This window comes from Lynx rufus, unplaced genomic scaffold (assembly GCF_022079265.1).
Source record: "Lynx rufus isolate CCGP_SWC_20201006 ecotype Redwood Valley unplaced genomic scaffold, mLynRuf1.p SCAF_4, whole genome shotgun sequence".
NCBI classification, from domain to species: domain Eukaryota; kingdom Metazoa; phylum Chordata; class Mammalia; order Carnivora; family Felidae; genus Lynx; species Lynx rufus.
In genome coordinates this window covers 165022676-165039434 of record NW_025814856.1, presented here as the reverse complement: position 1 = coordinate 165039434, position 16759 = coordinate 165022676, and the positions used below count along the sequence as shown (strand labels likewise).

General features: G+C 42.4%; 1 protein-coding gene across 15 annotated transcripts in view; it reads left to right on the top strand.

The window, feature by feature from the left end:
• Nucleotides 1-16759, top strand: part of KMT2C (lysine methyltransferase 2C) — a 286322-nt gene that overhangs the window by 251045 nt on the left and 18518 nt on the right. For 12 of the 15 annotated variants that reach the window (XM_047096384.1, XM_047096376.1, XM_047096375.1 and 9 more), the window contains 8 exons: nucleotides 528-606; nucleotides 2184-2247; nucleotides 4138-4370; nucleotides 7135-8805; nucleotides 13157-13369; nucleotides 14058-14222; nucleotides 15655-15796; nucleotides 15944-16091. In XM_047096384.1, the coding sequence (XP_046952340.1) occupies nucleotides 528-606; nucleotides 2184-2247; nucleotides 4138-4370; nucleotides 7135-8805; nucleotides 13157-13369; nucleotides 14058-14222; nucleotides 15655-15796; nucleotides 15944-16091 (2715 nt within the window). The remainder of the gene's footprint in view (nucleotides 1-527; nucleotides 607-2183; nucleotides 2248-4137; nucleotides 4371-7134; nucleotides 8806-13156; nucleotides 13370-14057; nucleotides 14223-15654; nucleotides 15797-15943; nucleotides 16092-16759) is intronic. The other 3 variants (XM_047096371.1, XM_047096377.1, XM_047096372.1) reach the window with 3 other exon arrangements.

Below are 16759 nucleotides of genomic sequence, written 5' to 3'. Positions count from 1 at the left end.
CCTCTGCATTACATTCCACCTCCTCCTTCCTTCCTTATTTTGTAACTAGAAGATTGTACCTCTTAATCGCCATCACCTATTGTGTGCATTGTCCCCCTCCGGGCAATGATCGGAACAAGAAATAATTTTCTAAGAATTTACGTCAGAAGTGCCTTCGCTACATTTTTTATCCAGAAGACGTGAATTAATTTTATTTTAAGACACAGTGAGGCCTGTAATAGCGAGACCCCAGGAGCAGCCCGGTTGGCAGCTGGCATCTTTCCGCAGCCTCTTGGTGGTTGTGGTGGAGGTTACGTGATCTCCGCGTCTTCCTCTCACCGTGAGTGAAGTGGGAGCAGAAAGCGTCCCCACCTCACGACTGCAGGGTGACAATTGAGTGGGGCTTTCGCACGTGTTTCTGACGCCGTTGCGCTTTCTCCCTGGAAGAAAACATCGTTACGCGCTTAAAAGCAGTTTTCAAAACACAAGCAAAATGCTTTTCGTCCTAAACGCTCATCATGTTGACACTCAGTACTTCGTTTCCACAGGTTCCCCTTTATGGGCCAGTCGGTGACCGGGGCGCAAACCAGCGAAGGCCAGAGTCTCCTCCCGCAGGCGATGGCCCAGGTACTGCCGCTCGCGACCAGTGCCCGTAGCCGCCGCGTTTCCCTGTGTTTCTTACCGAACCCGACTCTCTAAGTCAGGCCACTTTTAGAAAGTAGTAGAAACCGTAAAACACTGCCAGAATATATTACTGGCTCAGCAGTACTAAAGACGTTTTGTTACTTTTTAAGGCAGAGACAAGTTGAGGTTAAAAAATCGACAGTTTCTGAAAAGGACCTATATAGTTAAGAGTTAGGATGTCATTTGGAGGGAAACCAAATGCGTAGGGTTCGGGGTCTTGCTTTTGTTTACTTTGAACTCCACCAAAAAACCGTTTTCACGCCCTACGTTTTGGAATTCATCCATGACATTTAAAATGTAAAACTGCTATAAAGTAGAAAATAATGATTATAATCCTTCTACTTAGCTATAGATAGTCGTATTCTGTTTATTCCTTGGAATAATGTAGTTTTTTTAAGATACTTTACATTCGTAATAATCAGGTTTAACTGTCATATTTAAACGTTTAGTGCCAAGCAGTGTCCAGAGGAGTAGAGCTGTTCGTCACAAAATGAAGTGTTTTCTTCACTGATAGTTTTTCACGTATCTGCCTAGGGGGGAAAAGAAAGGGAAAAGCTACCTACTATCCATGTCTTTTGAAATGTTCTTTTTTGCCGTGACATTTGTACTTTAGATTTACTATGCCGATAATACATTCTCTTCATTATTGAAGAAGAGAGAGGCACCATGTGATACAGTGGAAAAAGCATAGTCTTCATAGCGGAGTTAAAACTCTCAGTTCCGCTGTGAATGTCCGGTACACCTTGGGCGAGTTCTTGAACCCCAGTTTTCGGATCGGTCAGATGTTTCACCACCTGCTTTGCAGTATGACACGGAGTCATGAAGTTTTCTGGCTGCTGGTAACACTGACAGTTGTGACCTTGTCTGCAGCTCATGTCCAGCACCACTTGTAACAACTGAGTAAATGTTTTTCTCAGAGTTAATCTTATTTGTCAGATTGTTGCCAAGGAATCGTTAGGTTAATAACTGTTCAGTCTCCCTGGAAGAAATAAGGCATTTAATTAGAAAATAAGACTAATGTTTTTAACTAGTGTATATTTGTTTTATTATTTGTGCATGTTAGAGACAGTGGTTTTTGTTTGTAAATAACTTTGTGTTACAGAGTGGAATTGAGTAAATCTGGAACCTGAATTTGTCTTAATTGCAGGAAAAACTGGGTAGATTTCATCAAAAAGTGGAATTTTATGTGGATCTCTAGCTAAATACTAACAATATTTCGTGTGCCCTAGTATTATATTTCTGATGAATAATCCCTTACCTCAAGCATAATTGTTTTTCAACTAAAATCTAGAAAATAGTTCAGAGATAGTTCTAAATTTTCAGAAATTAGGTTGTCCCCACAAAATTTGTCCAATTTTTATAAAGATTGAAGCTTTAGAGATGTCTTAGGAAACTAAAGGGGTTTTCCCCCCTTCCATTTCTTTTTCTTTCTTTTTCTTTTTCTATATCTTTTTTTTTAAGTTTTTCCCCCTTTAACTGAAATGTGGAATAAACCTATTTGTAAATTTTACTTATTTTAGGATGGCAGTATAACACATCAGATTTCTAGGCCTAATCCTCCAAATTTTGGTCCAGGCTTTGTCAGTAAGTATAAATCTAATAAGTTATGTGTTCTCTGGGGATTGCTTGTTTGCGCTATTTTTGTGTTTTCTTAAAAAAAAAAAAAAAATGGAATTAGCTTAGGTGTGTTATTTTAAGTCTAAGTGCCCTCATCTTTAATGAAACATCACTGCCCTATTAGGCATCTTTTCCTGAAGGCATGTATTTTCGTTGCTTTTTTTCTCTGTGCATGAAGAATTATAGCTAGAGATAAGTATTTTAATACAGAAAAACCATCTTCCCCATTCTCTTCAATAATGTTGTTGTTTTTGTATATAGATCGGGCACTTTACAATCTGTAGAATTAAACCACTTCTCGTTCTCATGACTGTCTCCCTAAGTGACAAGGACACTAAATGGGAACAACAAAGGGAATATGCTTAGAAAAAAGTTGGGTTAGCAGCATGGTGTGAAGGTCAAGGTTGCAAGATGCCGTGGAACCCTTTCTAGTTATCTTCAGGGGTCCCAAGGTGGTTCAGGATAGTATTTAAAGTTCTCCCCAAACTGAACCTTTCTGAAATCTTCAGACTGTTTAGCTAACTTTTTTTTCACCATTATTTTTCATTTTGCTCACCTCTGCTCTCCTGGTTCCAGAAACCAGAAAGGCTTTCCTTGCGGTAGGTCTCATTCTACCAGAAGCAGAACTTCTGAAATCTTGTGAAAAAGCCTGTTCTTGAAAAATGCCCTTCAAATTTAGTAGACTAGATACCAAGTTCGTACATGTACTGGAACTTCTGGGTTTAGGAACAAACCCAAAGTGTGACCTTTTGAAATTACCCCTGCATTAATCATAATTATAATTTGAATACATATTTGCATTAAAATCAAGTAAACTACTATAACCAACTGGCTTTTTCTGGCTTTATTGTGCCCATTGGCTTTGGTTGGATTCTTATTGTATGACAATATTCTGTTATCATTGATGTAATTTTTCGGCTAATGTCCTTCTTGGAATTGTATTTATTCATTTCTTTGTCTTATAGTGAGTCAAAAAGGTATATTTTGAATCTTAGTACCATAAGATGACTTTTTTTGTGTTTTTGGGATTTGGCATCAGTAACGTAAAGTGCCCTTAAAGAATAAAGAAGGAATACAAAATGAAGAGAGTTAACTATTTGGGGAGATATTTATGACAGTCATAAAAGTAGAAAAGAGTTTATTTGGTTGATAATTATTCTATACCTTTGCTTATTTATAGAAGTATAGACTACAAAATTCATAAAAGTTACCAGTGGTTTTTAACTTACGGATTTCCTTATAAAACGTAGGCTTCATGTCGGTCCCATCTAAAAGAGGTCAGGCTCCCTTCCCTAAAGTTTAGGGTATTTTTTCACTGTTAAGAAATAGGAAAAACCTTATAAACTTATGAAAATTAGCATGGGAAATGATACCTAATCCATGCTCTGGACCTTAATAGTACATACCTAACTTTGTTTCTTTGGAACATTTAAAAAAATGTCTTTAAAAAAACCCACAAATACTTAACATTCTGTAAAGTTGAGTTAATGCAGTAAACATATATAACTTGACAGACAGTTTGGCATGTGGGTTAGAGAATTTCGTACTTCAGTAGCAAGAAGTATTTCGTTAGATAAAAGTCTTGTGCTTTTTAAAGATTGGAGTTACAGTATTTCTAAGTATGAGATTAACACGTGTCCTAAAACCTGCATTCTTTGGTTTCCTCGAATAAATATTTTTCTAAAGTCTCCTATCTAATAGTTATATTATGGTCTAATACTTAGTATTGTGTTTTCATACCACCTATTACACGGTCATGGTGAAACTGCATTTCCTTACAAAATGGATCTATGTAACTTTCATATTGTTGGATTCTTTAGAAAATTAACACAGACGAATTTTTCATTTTTCCTTTAGATGATTCACAACGTAAACAGTATGAAGAATGGCTTCAGGAGACCCAACAGCTTCTTCAGATGCAGCAGAAATATCTCGAAGAACAAATTGGCGCGCACAGAAAGTCTAAGAAGGCCCTTTCCGCGAAACAACGTACTGCAAAGAAAGCAGGGCGGGAATTTCCAGAAGAGGATGCGGAACAACTCAAGCATGTTACGGAACAGCAGAGCATGGTTCAGAAACAGCTAGAACAGGTAGTTTGAAGCATTCTTTCATGGGATGTTTTTCTTGTTTCTTCTCGATATCTTGGTCTTAAAGTACATCGGTATATCTCGTGTAAATGAAAGACTCATTCCTCAGAAACGAAACCGTTTTGCTGTTACCTTCCATTGTAAACCAGATGTTTCTCAAAATGTTCATACTGAAATAACAATTATGCTTAAAAAGAAATAAAAATTTAAAATTTTTATTTAAAATAAAACAGCATTCAAAATGGATTAAGAGCCCACTGCTAGTAATTACCCAAGTGAATTAAAAACTTAGGTTTACGAAAATAAATAAAAAACGTTGAAAAAAAAAATTGAAAAAAAAAAAGGGGCGCCTGGGTGGTGCAGTCGGTTAAGCGTCCGACTTCAGCCAGGTCACGATCTCACGGTCCGTGAGTTCAAGCCCCGCGTCAGGCTCTGGGCTGACGGCTCGGAGCCTGGAGCCTGTTTCCGATTCTGTGTCTCCCTCTCTCTCTGCCCCTCCCCCATTCATGCTCTGTCTCTCTCTGTCCCAAAAATAAATAAAAAACGTTGAAAAAAAAAATTAAAAAAAAAAAAAAACTTAGGTTGACGTAAAAACCTATATACAAATACTAAAAGCAGCTGTGTTAATAGTCACTAAAAACTGAGAACACTCAAGTATCCTGTAGTGATGAACAGTTGGACAAAATGTGGTATGTCCATACACTGGAATATTACACAGCAGTAAAGAAGAACAAACTTGATATAGAAGAACCTGGATGGATCTCAAGAGCCTTGTGCTGAGTGAAAGAAGCTAATCCAGGGAGATTATGTCCAGATTCCATTTACATAACACTCTGGAAATGACAAAATTACAGGATGGACAACAGTTTAGGGGGTGCCAGGGCTTAAGGGTGGGGGAAGGAGAGTTTGACGACAAAGGGGAGGCATGAGGGCATCTTCTAGGGTGACAGAACTCTTCTGTATCTTGATGGTGGCGATGGCTACAATAATCTCTGCGTGCGATAAAGTTCATAGAATTGTACACCAGAAAAGTCAGTTTTACTTCTATCAATTTAATTTTTTTTAATAAAATTGAAAAGTAATCCAGATGTTAATAGGAGAAAGAGTAGACTGACTTAATAAAAATCAGAGCACTGTCAGTGTAGTGAACACTCTGGTAAACACGTTCACATACGTTGTCTTCTTTAACCTTGTCTACAACTTTTTGAGGAAGCTAGTATTGTCACCGTTTTACACGGGGAAAGTCTGGTGAGTCGTCACAGAGGTAGGTGACATGTTGGCTCCTAGCTGATTATTGGGTTAGGGATTTGGGGCCCAGATGTCTCGTCTCCAAGCTTTTTAGCTACCACAAGAATGTGCCAACAGTAAGGTGATTGTAACATAATCCGTATTGTTTAAAATTAGGACAGTTCTAGAGCGGGAGGGGGGTTCTCTCAAAATTTACTCTGTGGGTCCGTGTTTATTGCAAGTGAAATTCTTACAACGATAGGTGTTTCTTACAAAGTATTTTTAGCACTTTCATTGCCTTCTGGTGTCTTCCTATAAATTCCTTATGATGAGGGCCTAGCTTTTGCATGTCCATGGCCAAATCCTATTGAGAAGCTAATACTGTACTTGGGAAAAGAAACACGTCATCTGTTACTGTACGGTTGCCAGCAGTCCAGTGTAATCTCGTTAAGATCAGCGATTGAGGATAATGTGTTAAAGAGTATTTTAAAATGTCATGGGAAAGGCACAGATGACCTCCTTTCTGTATTCTAGCTAATGCTCTAGGTACGTTCCATGTACTGCTGCCCCACCAGGCCCGTGGTACTTCCCCAGTTCCAGCCAGTCGTTGGTCAGGAGAGAAGAAAATGATAGCTCTACGGGCCTTGGAGACCCACCAAAACCCTTATGTGCAGAGAACGTGCTAGTCTGTCTGGGAAACTGAAGACAATAAGTTGAAAACATTTAGAACCACTGGGCTCGGTGTACTAGTGTAATATGCATCTAAAATTGGATGGTTCCAGAGGACAAGTGTAGCCCCTGGCATCACTGCCTGCCCTTCTTGAGCAAGGTGCACCTCGGGGCCTGGGTTACATCTTTAACTGAAAATGGTCTGTAGCATCTGGCACATCGGGGCACAGGGGTCTTGGAATGAGTTCACTGACACAAGCCAGTCATTATATCAGGAGCCTGTTAGGGACCATTCAAAGTATTCCCTCAACGTTTTGGATATTTTTTAGAAGTATGTTATTCCTTAAATTCAAAGGGTTTTACCCACCCGGTCTTTTTTAACCTGGAGGGGAGGGTGGGTGTGGTGCACCTGCCGTTATTTCACACATTTCACAGTGTCTTCCCACCTGTGTGATTTGATGCACTTCAGAAATGAAATCTTATTTAAATGGTTACAGCTTCAGTTAAATCTTGGTCATTCCAACCTTGTGGATTAATGTACCTTATAAGACTTGTATCTTACCTTTTGATGTGTGGCTCAGATAGTTTATGACTCTCATAGTAAGAGTTTTAAAATATATTTTTCCAGAAACATATTTTGAATTTGTTTTGGGGACATCCTATCCTATCTAACGAAGTTTCACAGGTGACTTTAGGAAAATCGTGTTGTTAAAAAGATTGGCCGTCCTTGGTGCTGATCGGTCTAATTTTTTGCGATTCTTGCCTCTGTAAGATCTAGCTGCCTTATGTATAACCCCCACCATAATCATCAGGCGGTGCTTTGGTTTGATGCCTGTGGAATAAACGAGTAGGCCTCGCTTTATCATTCCAGATCCGCAAACAGCAGAAGGAGCATGCCGAGTTGATAGAAGATTATCGGATCAAGCAGCAGCAGCAGCAGCAGCAGTGCGCCATGGCGCCGCCTCCCGTGATGCCAGGGGTCCCGCCCCAGCCGCCCCTGGTTCCGGGTGCCACCCCAGCTGCCATGAGCCAGCCCAGCTTCCCCATGGTGCCTCAGCAGCTGCAGCACCAGCAGCACGCGGTGATTTCTGGTCACTCCAGCCCCGCGAGAATGCCCGGTTTGCCGGCGTGGCAGCCTGCCAGTGCTCCTGCCCACCTCCCCCTCAATCCTGCCAGGATCCAGCCTCCCGTTGCCCAGTTACCAATAAGAACTTGCACGCCGGCGCCAGGGACGGTGTCCGGTGCAAATCCCCAGAGTGGACCGCCCCCACGGGTGGAGTTTGACGACAACAACCCCTTCAGTGAGAGTTTCCAGGAACGAGAGCGGAAAGAACGTTTACGAGAACAGCAGGAAAGACAGCGAATCCAGCTCATGCAAGAGGTGGACAGGCAACGGGCTCTGCAGCAGGGGGTGGGGGTGCCGCCGCATGGCCCCATGCGGTCCCAGCTTCCGTTCTACAGCTCCGACCTGCCTTGTGACTTTACCCAGCCGCCACGGCCCCTTCAGCAGTCTCCGCAACACCAACAGCAGATGGGGCAGAACATCCAACAGGGATCTCTTAATTCCCCTCCCACCCCAACGTTCATGCAAACCAATGAGCGAAGGCAGATAGGGCCTCCCTCGTTCGTTCCGGACTCGCCGTCAGTTCCTGGCGGAAGCCCCGGCTTCCATTCTGTTAAGCAGGCACACGGAGGTCTTTCTGGGGCCAGCTTCCAGCAGTCCCCAGCGAGGCCTCCTTTTGCACCTGCTTTACCCGCGGCGCCTGCAGTAGCTAGTGGCAGTCTCCCGTGTGGCCAAGACCCTGCCGCAGCCCACGGACAGAGTCACCCAGGGTCGACCCAGTCGCTCATTCAGTTGTATTCTGACATAATCCCAGAAGAAAAGGGGAAAAAGAAAAGAACAAGAAAGAAGAAGAAAGACGATGATGTGGAATCCACCAAGGCACCGTCCACTCCCCACTCAGATATAACTGCTCCCCCCACCCCGAGTATCTCAGAAACTACCTCCACACCCACCGTGAACACACCCGGCGAGCTTCCTCAGCAAGGAGAACCCGAGTTGGTGGAACCCGTCTGCCCGTCGACTCCCAACACGGCCGCCGGCCAGCTGTGCGCAGAGTTAGAAAGCAGGCTGCCCCAGAGTGAGTTAGCTCAGGGAGCTCCAAACCAACCCGCCTTCACGGAGTCGGAGGCGGAAAAGCACTCCGTGGAGACCCCTGCCTCCACGGAAGAGGTGACGCTGGAGACCGCCGAGCCCCAGCCGTGCCCCGGCCAAGATGGGCCTGACCTGGAGGAACGAGCCGGAAATAAGGTCGAGGAGAAAGCCGGGGCTGGTCCTGTCTCCTCAGGGCAGAGCCCTCCCCATCCTGCCGGGGCCCCTGCTGCCAAAGGAGATTCGGGCAACGAGCTTCTGAAGCATCTGCTGAAAAATAAAAAGTCATCTTCCCTGTTGAGTCAAAAACCTGAAGGCAGCTTTTGTTCAGAAGATGCGTGTACGAAGGATAACAAAGTGGTTGAGAGGCAGAACCCAGTCGAAGGATTGGTAAGTGTGCTCCATGAAAATTCCAGCTTGCGTTTTCCCCTCTCGTTTTAAATCACAGTCACGACACATTGGTGCCAACCACTATATTAATTCCAACGTGGTTCTGCAACTTTCTTCTCTAAGAGGACAAATTTCAGTTTTGTTGTTTCTACCTCTGTGGAGCCCAAGTTTTGACTCACACCCATAACCTATATTAAGTAATAATTTACTTTTTTTTTTTTTTATCAAAGACCTATAGTAATGCACTTCATATGTAACATGTGTCTCATTAGTGCCACATTGAGTTTCGAACTAAAGCAAAAAGTGGATGTCAATGTCTTTATTGCAAATAGGTGTGCAGTTTCTGTTAACCTCTTTGAAATACAGAAGATTGCTCCTGCACCCCTGTCAGTACCCTTGGGAGCCCTCAGGGGTAACTCATATTGGGTATCCGTTGTGTTGCAGTGTATTAATACTTGATGTCACACAAATGGAATCTTCCACAGAGATATTTTATCTTTATAGTTTCCCACGTATCAAAATTCTGCCCTTTCCAAGCTACAAAACATTGAGTTTGCGTGTGTGTGTGTGTGTGTGTGTGTGTGTGTAGGTTCTTTGTGAATGTACCTTTTGCAGGATTCCATCCCTTGCGTTTCAGTGAACTTGCTTGAGCTCTTTCCCAAATGGGGGCTTCTGGGTCCTAAGAGTTGGTCAGCTTCGAATGCTCTTGTTTCCTTATGTTTCAGAAGCTGCATTGCCATTACTGGTGTATTCATAAAGCTTTCCCTACAGTGTTTCTCAGTTGGGATATTACAGTTTTCATTTTTTAATTGAATGGGGTGAAGTGGTATATTTAGTTTAGATTTTCAATTTTAAGGTTGTTCATGAAGCCATTCTTTTTGCAAGTGTTGGCTTTGTGTTTTCTCTTGTCTGACAATTTTGTCGAGATTGAGTGTTGGCCTGATAGATTCAGGTAATTTTTGTAAATGTGAGTGGTAATATTTTTCCAGTCCTGTTTGTCCCCAACCAAATATGCCCAGTGTGTAGCCACTTTCTCTGCTGCGTCCTGTGCCCCTAGGAGCCCTGAGCTCCTTGCAGAGTCCCCGAAAGCTCTTGCTGCCTTCATGCTTCCCTGTATGGTCATATGCTGCTGTTTCTGCCTGCTTCTCTCTTGTCTTTTTTTATATCTGGTCAGGGTCTACTTTTCTTTTAAAACTGGGTACTAGAATCATCTTCTCCAGACCTTTCTCAGTTCAGTCATTCTCAAATATGTGTCAGTGGCCATGTGCTCACACAGTAGTCTCTATACTACCACTTAAATAACTTCTTGGAGGGCATAGGGTGTATCTTGACCACCTTTAGATTCTCAGTCCTTAGCACATAGTAAGTACTTAGTGTATTGAATTGAAGCTAAGTCCTAATACTGATGATTCTAGGTTTAAAAACCGTAGAGGATGTTAGGATAGAAAATGGAATGAGATCAGTCCTGTGTGTATAAATGCTTGGTCTGTGTCACACGGTTTCCTATCCATTTGGGAGGGTGGCAGGGGGTAGAGGTGCCGCCTTACCGGGGCTGATGATGCCTTACCGTATCCCAGGTAGGTAGCCTGTGCTGAGCGCTTGTCAGAAGATAACATTTAGTCACGTGGCAGGAACACTTACTATCCCCATTTTACAAACGATGAAATCCATCTCCTTTGTAGTCACACGGAAGGCAAAGTTGTCGCGGCAGTAGTTGGATAGACCCGCTTTCCCTCCGTGCTGTCTGTTCCTTCACACATAAATTGGGGTTGGGAGAAGAGCACCCTCCTGGTTGCTATTCAGCCCTGGAGCCTTCCTGGAGAGTGTACGAGGTTACTCCTCAGCCGGTATGAAGATCACGCGTCATCACTTAGCAGGAGTGTGGTCTAGGGGGGGTTCAGCCCTTCTCTACCGTGGTTTCGTCAGCTGGACACAGGAGGAATAATACTGTTCCCTACTTTGTAGGGTTAGCAGGGGATTAATGGAGATAAAACACACTGTGCTGGTAGTAAAAGGTGCATATCTTTGACCTGCCAATTCCATATTTAAGAACCTGGCATAAGGAAGATAAAATGCTGAAATATGCAAAGATGTAACCAGCTGAATAGCTAATGTCCTGTCTCTAATAGAGAAAAAAAAAGAAAGAATTTAAGAGAAAGAAAATAAATTTAAATAATTATTTCTTTTTTTGTTAATTTTTTTCATGTTTAGTTTTGTGAGAGAGAGAGAGAACAGCAGGGGAGGGACAGAAAGAGGGAGGCACAGAATCCAAAGCAGGCTGTAGGCTCTGAACTGTCAGCACAGAGCCCGATGTGGGGCTTGAACTCAAGACCACGAGTTCATGACCTGAGCCGAAGTCAGATGCTCAACCAGCTAAGTCACCCAGGTGCCTCTTGAATAGTATCTATAAAGCTATATCTGAATGAGATTTTTGTGGGGTTTTTTTACAGACATTAAAATTTATGCTATATAAGAATACTTAATGTCATGGGAAACAACATGTCAAGCCACTAAAATAAAAGAATGTGTGTCCATTGTGTTGTTAATACAATGTGTGTAGCCATAGGTAAAAGGTTGAACACAGATATATTAAAATACTAACTTTTTATCTCAGGCAGACATTTGGATGATTTTTAATCTTTTGTGCTCTCCTATAATTAGAAGTTTTCTTTGAAATGTAGTAATACCTGCTTCTAAGGGTAATTGTGAGGCTTAGAGATAATGTCTGCAAAGCACTTAAAGTGCATGACCAATCCACACTTAATAAGCAACTACGTTATTAATGTCTTAAGAGCCAGTAAGAAATTCTTAGGTCCTTGCTACTCAGAGTGCAGCCCTGGGGACCAGTAGCATTGCCCTTGTGAGGGATGCAACTTCTTACTCTCCAGCACAGACTTCCCAATCAGAATATGTTTTTAAATAAGATCCCACTTGATTCCTACGCATATGGATATGGAGAGACCCAATTCTAGGCCTGTGGTTCTTGAACCTTGACTATATCAGCATCCCCTAAAGAGCTTGTTGGAACACAGGGTGCTGGACCTCAGTCCCAGAGTTCCTGGTGCAGTGGGTCTGTGGTGGGACCGGGGACTCTGCATCTCTAACCAGCCCCAGCTGGCCCTCCTTTTCCTGCTCTGGGAACTACTCTTTGAGAACCATCCATCTCCCCCTGGGATGGGTAGTCTGAGTCTGCTTAGACCTTTTACCCTTTCTTTTTTGAGCTTAGGGTGATGTTTCCATTTTCAAGTGGTTGAAAAAAAAAAATCTAAAGAAGAGAACTGTTTCACAACAGGTGACCATTATACGAAATTTAAGTTCAGTTTCCATGAATTTAAAAAGTTTTATTGGAACACGGCCATGCTTGTTCATTTCGGAGCGTTCTGTGGCTGCTTTGGAGTGCCCAGGCGGAAAGTTGACTCACTACAGCAGGCACTACATGGACTGCGGAGCCTGAAATATTTACTGGTTGGCTCTTTGCAGAAAAACGTTGCCACGCATGCTCTGAGCCATTCGGAGTAAAACTGGAAACTAGAATTTTCAAACGCGCGAAGATTCCGTGCAGAATGCGTGAAAAGTCTAGCATAGCAAAGTATAGCTATGAAGTTTAGAAATAATGGCCCCTAAAAAAATCCCCACAGTTTTTTAGGTATTTTTAGGTATATAAAAGCCTCTTCAAGAACTGGTTTATTCTCACTTCTTAGCCATTAAGTAAAGACAAAAGAAGAAAAAAGGTTTATTTGCTATCATACAGGTCCTTTTTCACTGGCTGTAAGCATGTGTTAGTCACTAGTCAGTCGCATTAACGATCGGGAGCTGATTTGGATGACCAGCGTTGTTTGTTTTTACTGATCTGAGGCCAGCCGTTCGTCTCAGCCCGGGTGCACAGGCTCTGGAGCTTGTCCGTGGTTTCTGCAGACCTTGTGATTCCCCCATCCCTAAGGGGAACCCAAAATGAGTCTCGGCCCACTCCGCAGAGGCCAGCACAGCCGTGTGGCTAAGAGCACGCCTTGCCCCAGAGCTGCCAGAGAGCAGGGACGGGGAGCCCCGGGCGATGCCGGCACCCGTGGGGTCCGGCTGAGGAGGGACACTGGCTCCGCGAGGGAAAGGAGCCACCCTTAAGCATCCCGCCTTTTCTTCAAGCTTTGCAGCTCGCCAGTGGCCATACTTGAGAATAACGTTTGAAAACGGGGATGGCATCTCAGAAAACAGACCATCTGATGCCACTGCCTTTCCTCAACTTTTAGTGCCCCTGTGAGGAGGGTGTGTCCTAGGGTGGAACCGGGTTGGCGTGAACTGCTCAGTCGAACACGTGAATGTTGTACTTACCTCTTAACCTTTCCAATCACGTCAGCAAACCCTGGGGGCTCAGATGCAAGGTGGTTTTGGATGTGGCAGCAACCCCTTGCCAAAAACGGATGGAGGAAGTGAGACCAAGAAACCGCGAAGCAAACGGACTCAGAGGGTGGGGGAGAAGGCCGCACCGCGCTCGAAGAAAAGGCGGAAGGACGAAGAGGAGAAACGCGCCTTGTCCTCTGCCACCGACACCTTTACGCAGCTGAAGCAGGTGAGTCGCTCGTAGCCACTTCTTGGGAAAATGTGAAGAAGTGAGGCATCACATGCGTGTTCAGCCCTGTGAAACTGAAACCTTATCACCGTATTTCCTAATTAAAGTAGTGACAGGGTAAGAGATGTGTCACCAAGGAGTCTAGTAGATTTCCTAGTTGGAAGCAAAAGCGCGCGCCCAAAAGTTACGGTGGAGATAGGTGGACTGGTAGCTGACAGTCCAGCTTTCCAAACTGTGTTCAGAAGCGGCCTCGGGACCAAGAACGACCGTCGGTGTCACTTGTGACTCTGAACGCAAGGAAACGCGGCTGCTGGGCTCCCCTAGTGAACTCTATTCTTACACCTTTGTAGTTGTTACAGAAGGTGGGAGACAGCCACTACGAGTGCTCCTGGGGGCCCCCGGCCTCCCTTCACGCCCCGATTCTTGCCGAGCAGACATAAGGAATGTGCTTTTTTTGTCGGCTGCCTGGCAGTGTCCCTTTAAGGCAGATCAGAATAAAGCTCATTTTTAAATATATCTCAGAGATTCTGTGGTCTCTCTCACTTATTCTAACATTGTGATACTTGAAATTTTTAAGTCTCATTTTTCTCAAGCCTTGTTTGACTAAGTTGCCTCGGGTCTTAGAAAAGTTGAGAAGCACTCTGTTTTGTTTACCGTGTACATTACTCTTCAATGTGTTTTTTAATAGCAGCTCTCTCTGCTCCCTCTAATGGAACCAATCATTGGAGTGAACTTTGCGCACTTTCTTCCTTATGGCAGTGGCCAATTTAATAGTGGGAACCGACTTCTAGGAACTTTTGGCAGTGCTACCCTTGAAGGGGTTTCGGATTACTATTCTCAGTTGATCTACAAGGTATGTTTCCTCGCCAAGGTCTTACCTTGCTTCCTCTTTGGATACCATATCAGAATTGGTAGAGCTTGTCTTGTTTTCCGGCTAATCTTCGAGTTTCATTTCAACTTTGGTTCAGCTAAAAGGTTAAAATTTCACTGGATGAAGAGTCTCTAACATAAACATTTGCAATTTTACGTAGGTAAGAGTTCACATAGTGAAGAAATCCATTATGTGTTTCCACGGTAGAGAAAATATCTATTTTCCTATAACCTTTGTTAACTCTTAAGGTGAATCCAAATTCATAGTAAACAGAATAAAAATGCAGTTAGCAATTTTCCCTGAAAAATGAAAAAATCTAAAAATGTATTTTGTCTAATAATTGAGGTACTGATTACAAGTAGACATTAATTCTTACACTACTAAAATATCTAACTCAAATTTATCTTTTGGTATTAATTATTTTAGCAACATTTTTATAGCCTCAGTAGACATTCTTTACTTCACATCTGACTTGTGTAAAATGATCTTTTTGCAGAAATATTTGAGAGTATCATCATTTTTCTGGAGGGCTTCTCTTCTTACTTTAGTATTAAAGTCATTCTCTTGTGATGCTCCGTTTATTATCATTGTTGGCCTTTCTCTTCAGTCAGAGCCTGTCCTCTTATAAATGCTTCTCTTCCAATACAAGCTGTTCTCCAACACAACTTCATTACCTTCACGAAATCCCAGATCTTTGCGAGATTTGGAATTTCACCTTGCCCTTGATTTTCATAGTGTTATTGGTAGATTCCAGCAATCCCTGAGAGACTGATCAATCAATCAACAAATGACAAATTGATGACAAATGCAAAGCAGAGAGAAGTGTTTGGAGGGAGATCCATTTGTTAATTATTTAGACATTTAGAGTTATTGTTACGACTTTTGCTTCTTATAGAGGTTTTGGACAGTCAAGATGCTAATATTGAGGCTATGAGTTGTAATTAGAGGATTAAGACCACAAATTCTCAAGTTTGTTTTTTTGTTTTTTTTAATAGAACTGGGGCGTATCTTAATGAAAATTGAATAAAGGAATTTTTGAGAACTTTTTACAATTTATTGCTTGAATTTTAAAGCTGTCTTTCACTGGCTATAACAATGAAATTTAAAAAGGGATGTATAGAATAGAATAATGTAACTTTGCTTCTTAATTTCAAGGCTTGAATACTCAAGCGGGGCAAAGTAAGCAAATAGATAATCTGTCCATACCGTCATGAGTATTTCTTCCACCACAAAACCTCCTGGCCTCGTACGTGTACTCTTTCTTCTTGCTGTGCGTTTAGGAATGAAGATCCATCTCAATAACATTTCTGTAGCCTTGCTTCCATGTGCTAAAAATTCACAGAACTAAGTTTTAGCAAGGTCATGGCATATCTGCTCTGTAGCATATAATTTAAAATTTTTTGGTCTTCTGCAGCAGAATAATTTAAGTAATCCTCCAACACCCCCTGCCTCTCTTCCTCCTACACCACCTCCTATGGCTTGTCAGAAGATGGCAAATGGTTTTGCGACAACTGAAGAACTTGCTGGAAGAGCTGGCGTATTAATGAGCCACGAAGGTATGACGCTTGGTCTGCCCGTTGGCGCCTTTGAGGAGTGTGCCTTTGCCGGCTGTGTGTGGTGAAATGTCAGTCGAGTCGTCATGTTCCACCCATGTATCTGTTTGAACTGAACGTGTTTTTCCTTATGTGTGTTTGCTTTTCCAGTTACCAAAAGTCTAGGACCGAAAGCATTTCAGCTGCCCTTCAGACCACAAGACGACTTGTTAGCCAGAGCTATCGCTCAGGGCCCGAAGACCGTCGATGTGCCAGCCTCACTGCCGACACCGCCTCATAACAATCAGGAAGAATTAAGGTAGAGTTCCTATCTTCTCACATACTCTTTAGTTACTTCATTTAAAAAAAAAAAAAAAAAATATATATATATATATATATATATATATATATGTATATGTATACATATATATATATGTATATACCTCTTTGGCATCATGTCTGTAGGGATAGTGTGTGACAACATTTAAGGGGTAAAATTTGGTGAGAAATTTTCTCAAACATACTTTATGAAACGTTCTTACTATCAAATGTAATTAGTTTATGCATTGTTAAATTCCTAGATGGTATAGGAAGTTCAACAAATAATCAAATAGACATTAAGGCAGTGGGAGTCTCCATGCAAAGTATTTCAGAGATCATTGTCATTCATGGATGTTTGCGGCTGTCCAGAATAAAAGAGCAGCAGTCACAGATATCAGAGACTGCTTTTGTGGAAGAGAATTTAAGAACCGTCTTGTCCAGAGTTTTGTAACTTCTTTGTCTCAGTTCTTTGGACCTGAGATTCTGTCTGGGGAGAATCCGCTTCCCTTAGTAGTTAACCCAACAAGTTAAATCCAAAAAGGCTCTTATGTACTTTGTCAATGATTCTCCCTTCCTTCCAAAATCTGGTAACTACCCTCTGTTTGTTGAGACATCATTCAGACTAAGTCCCTGCTTTATTAGTGCTAAAACTACGGACCAAAGAGG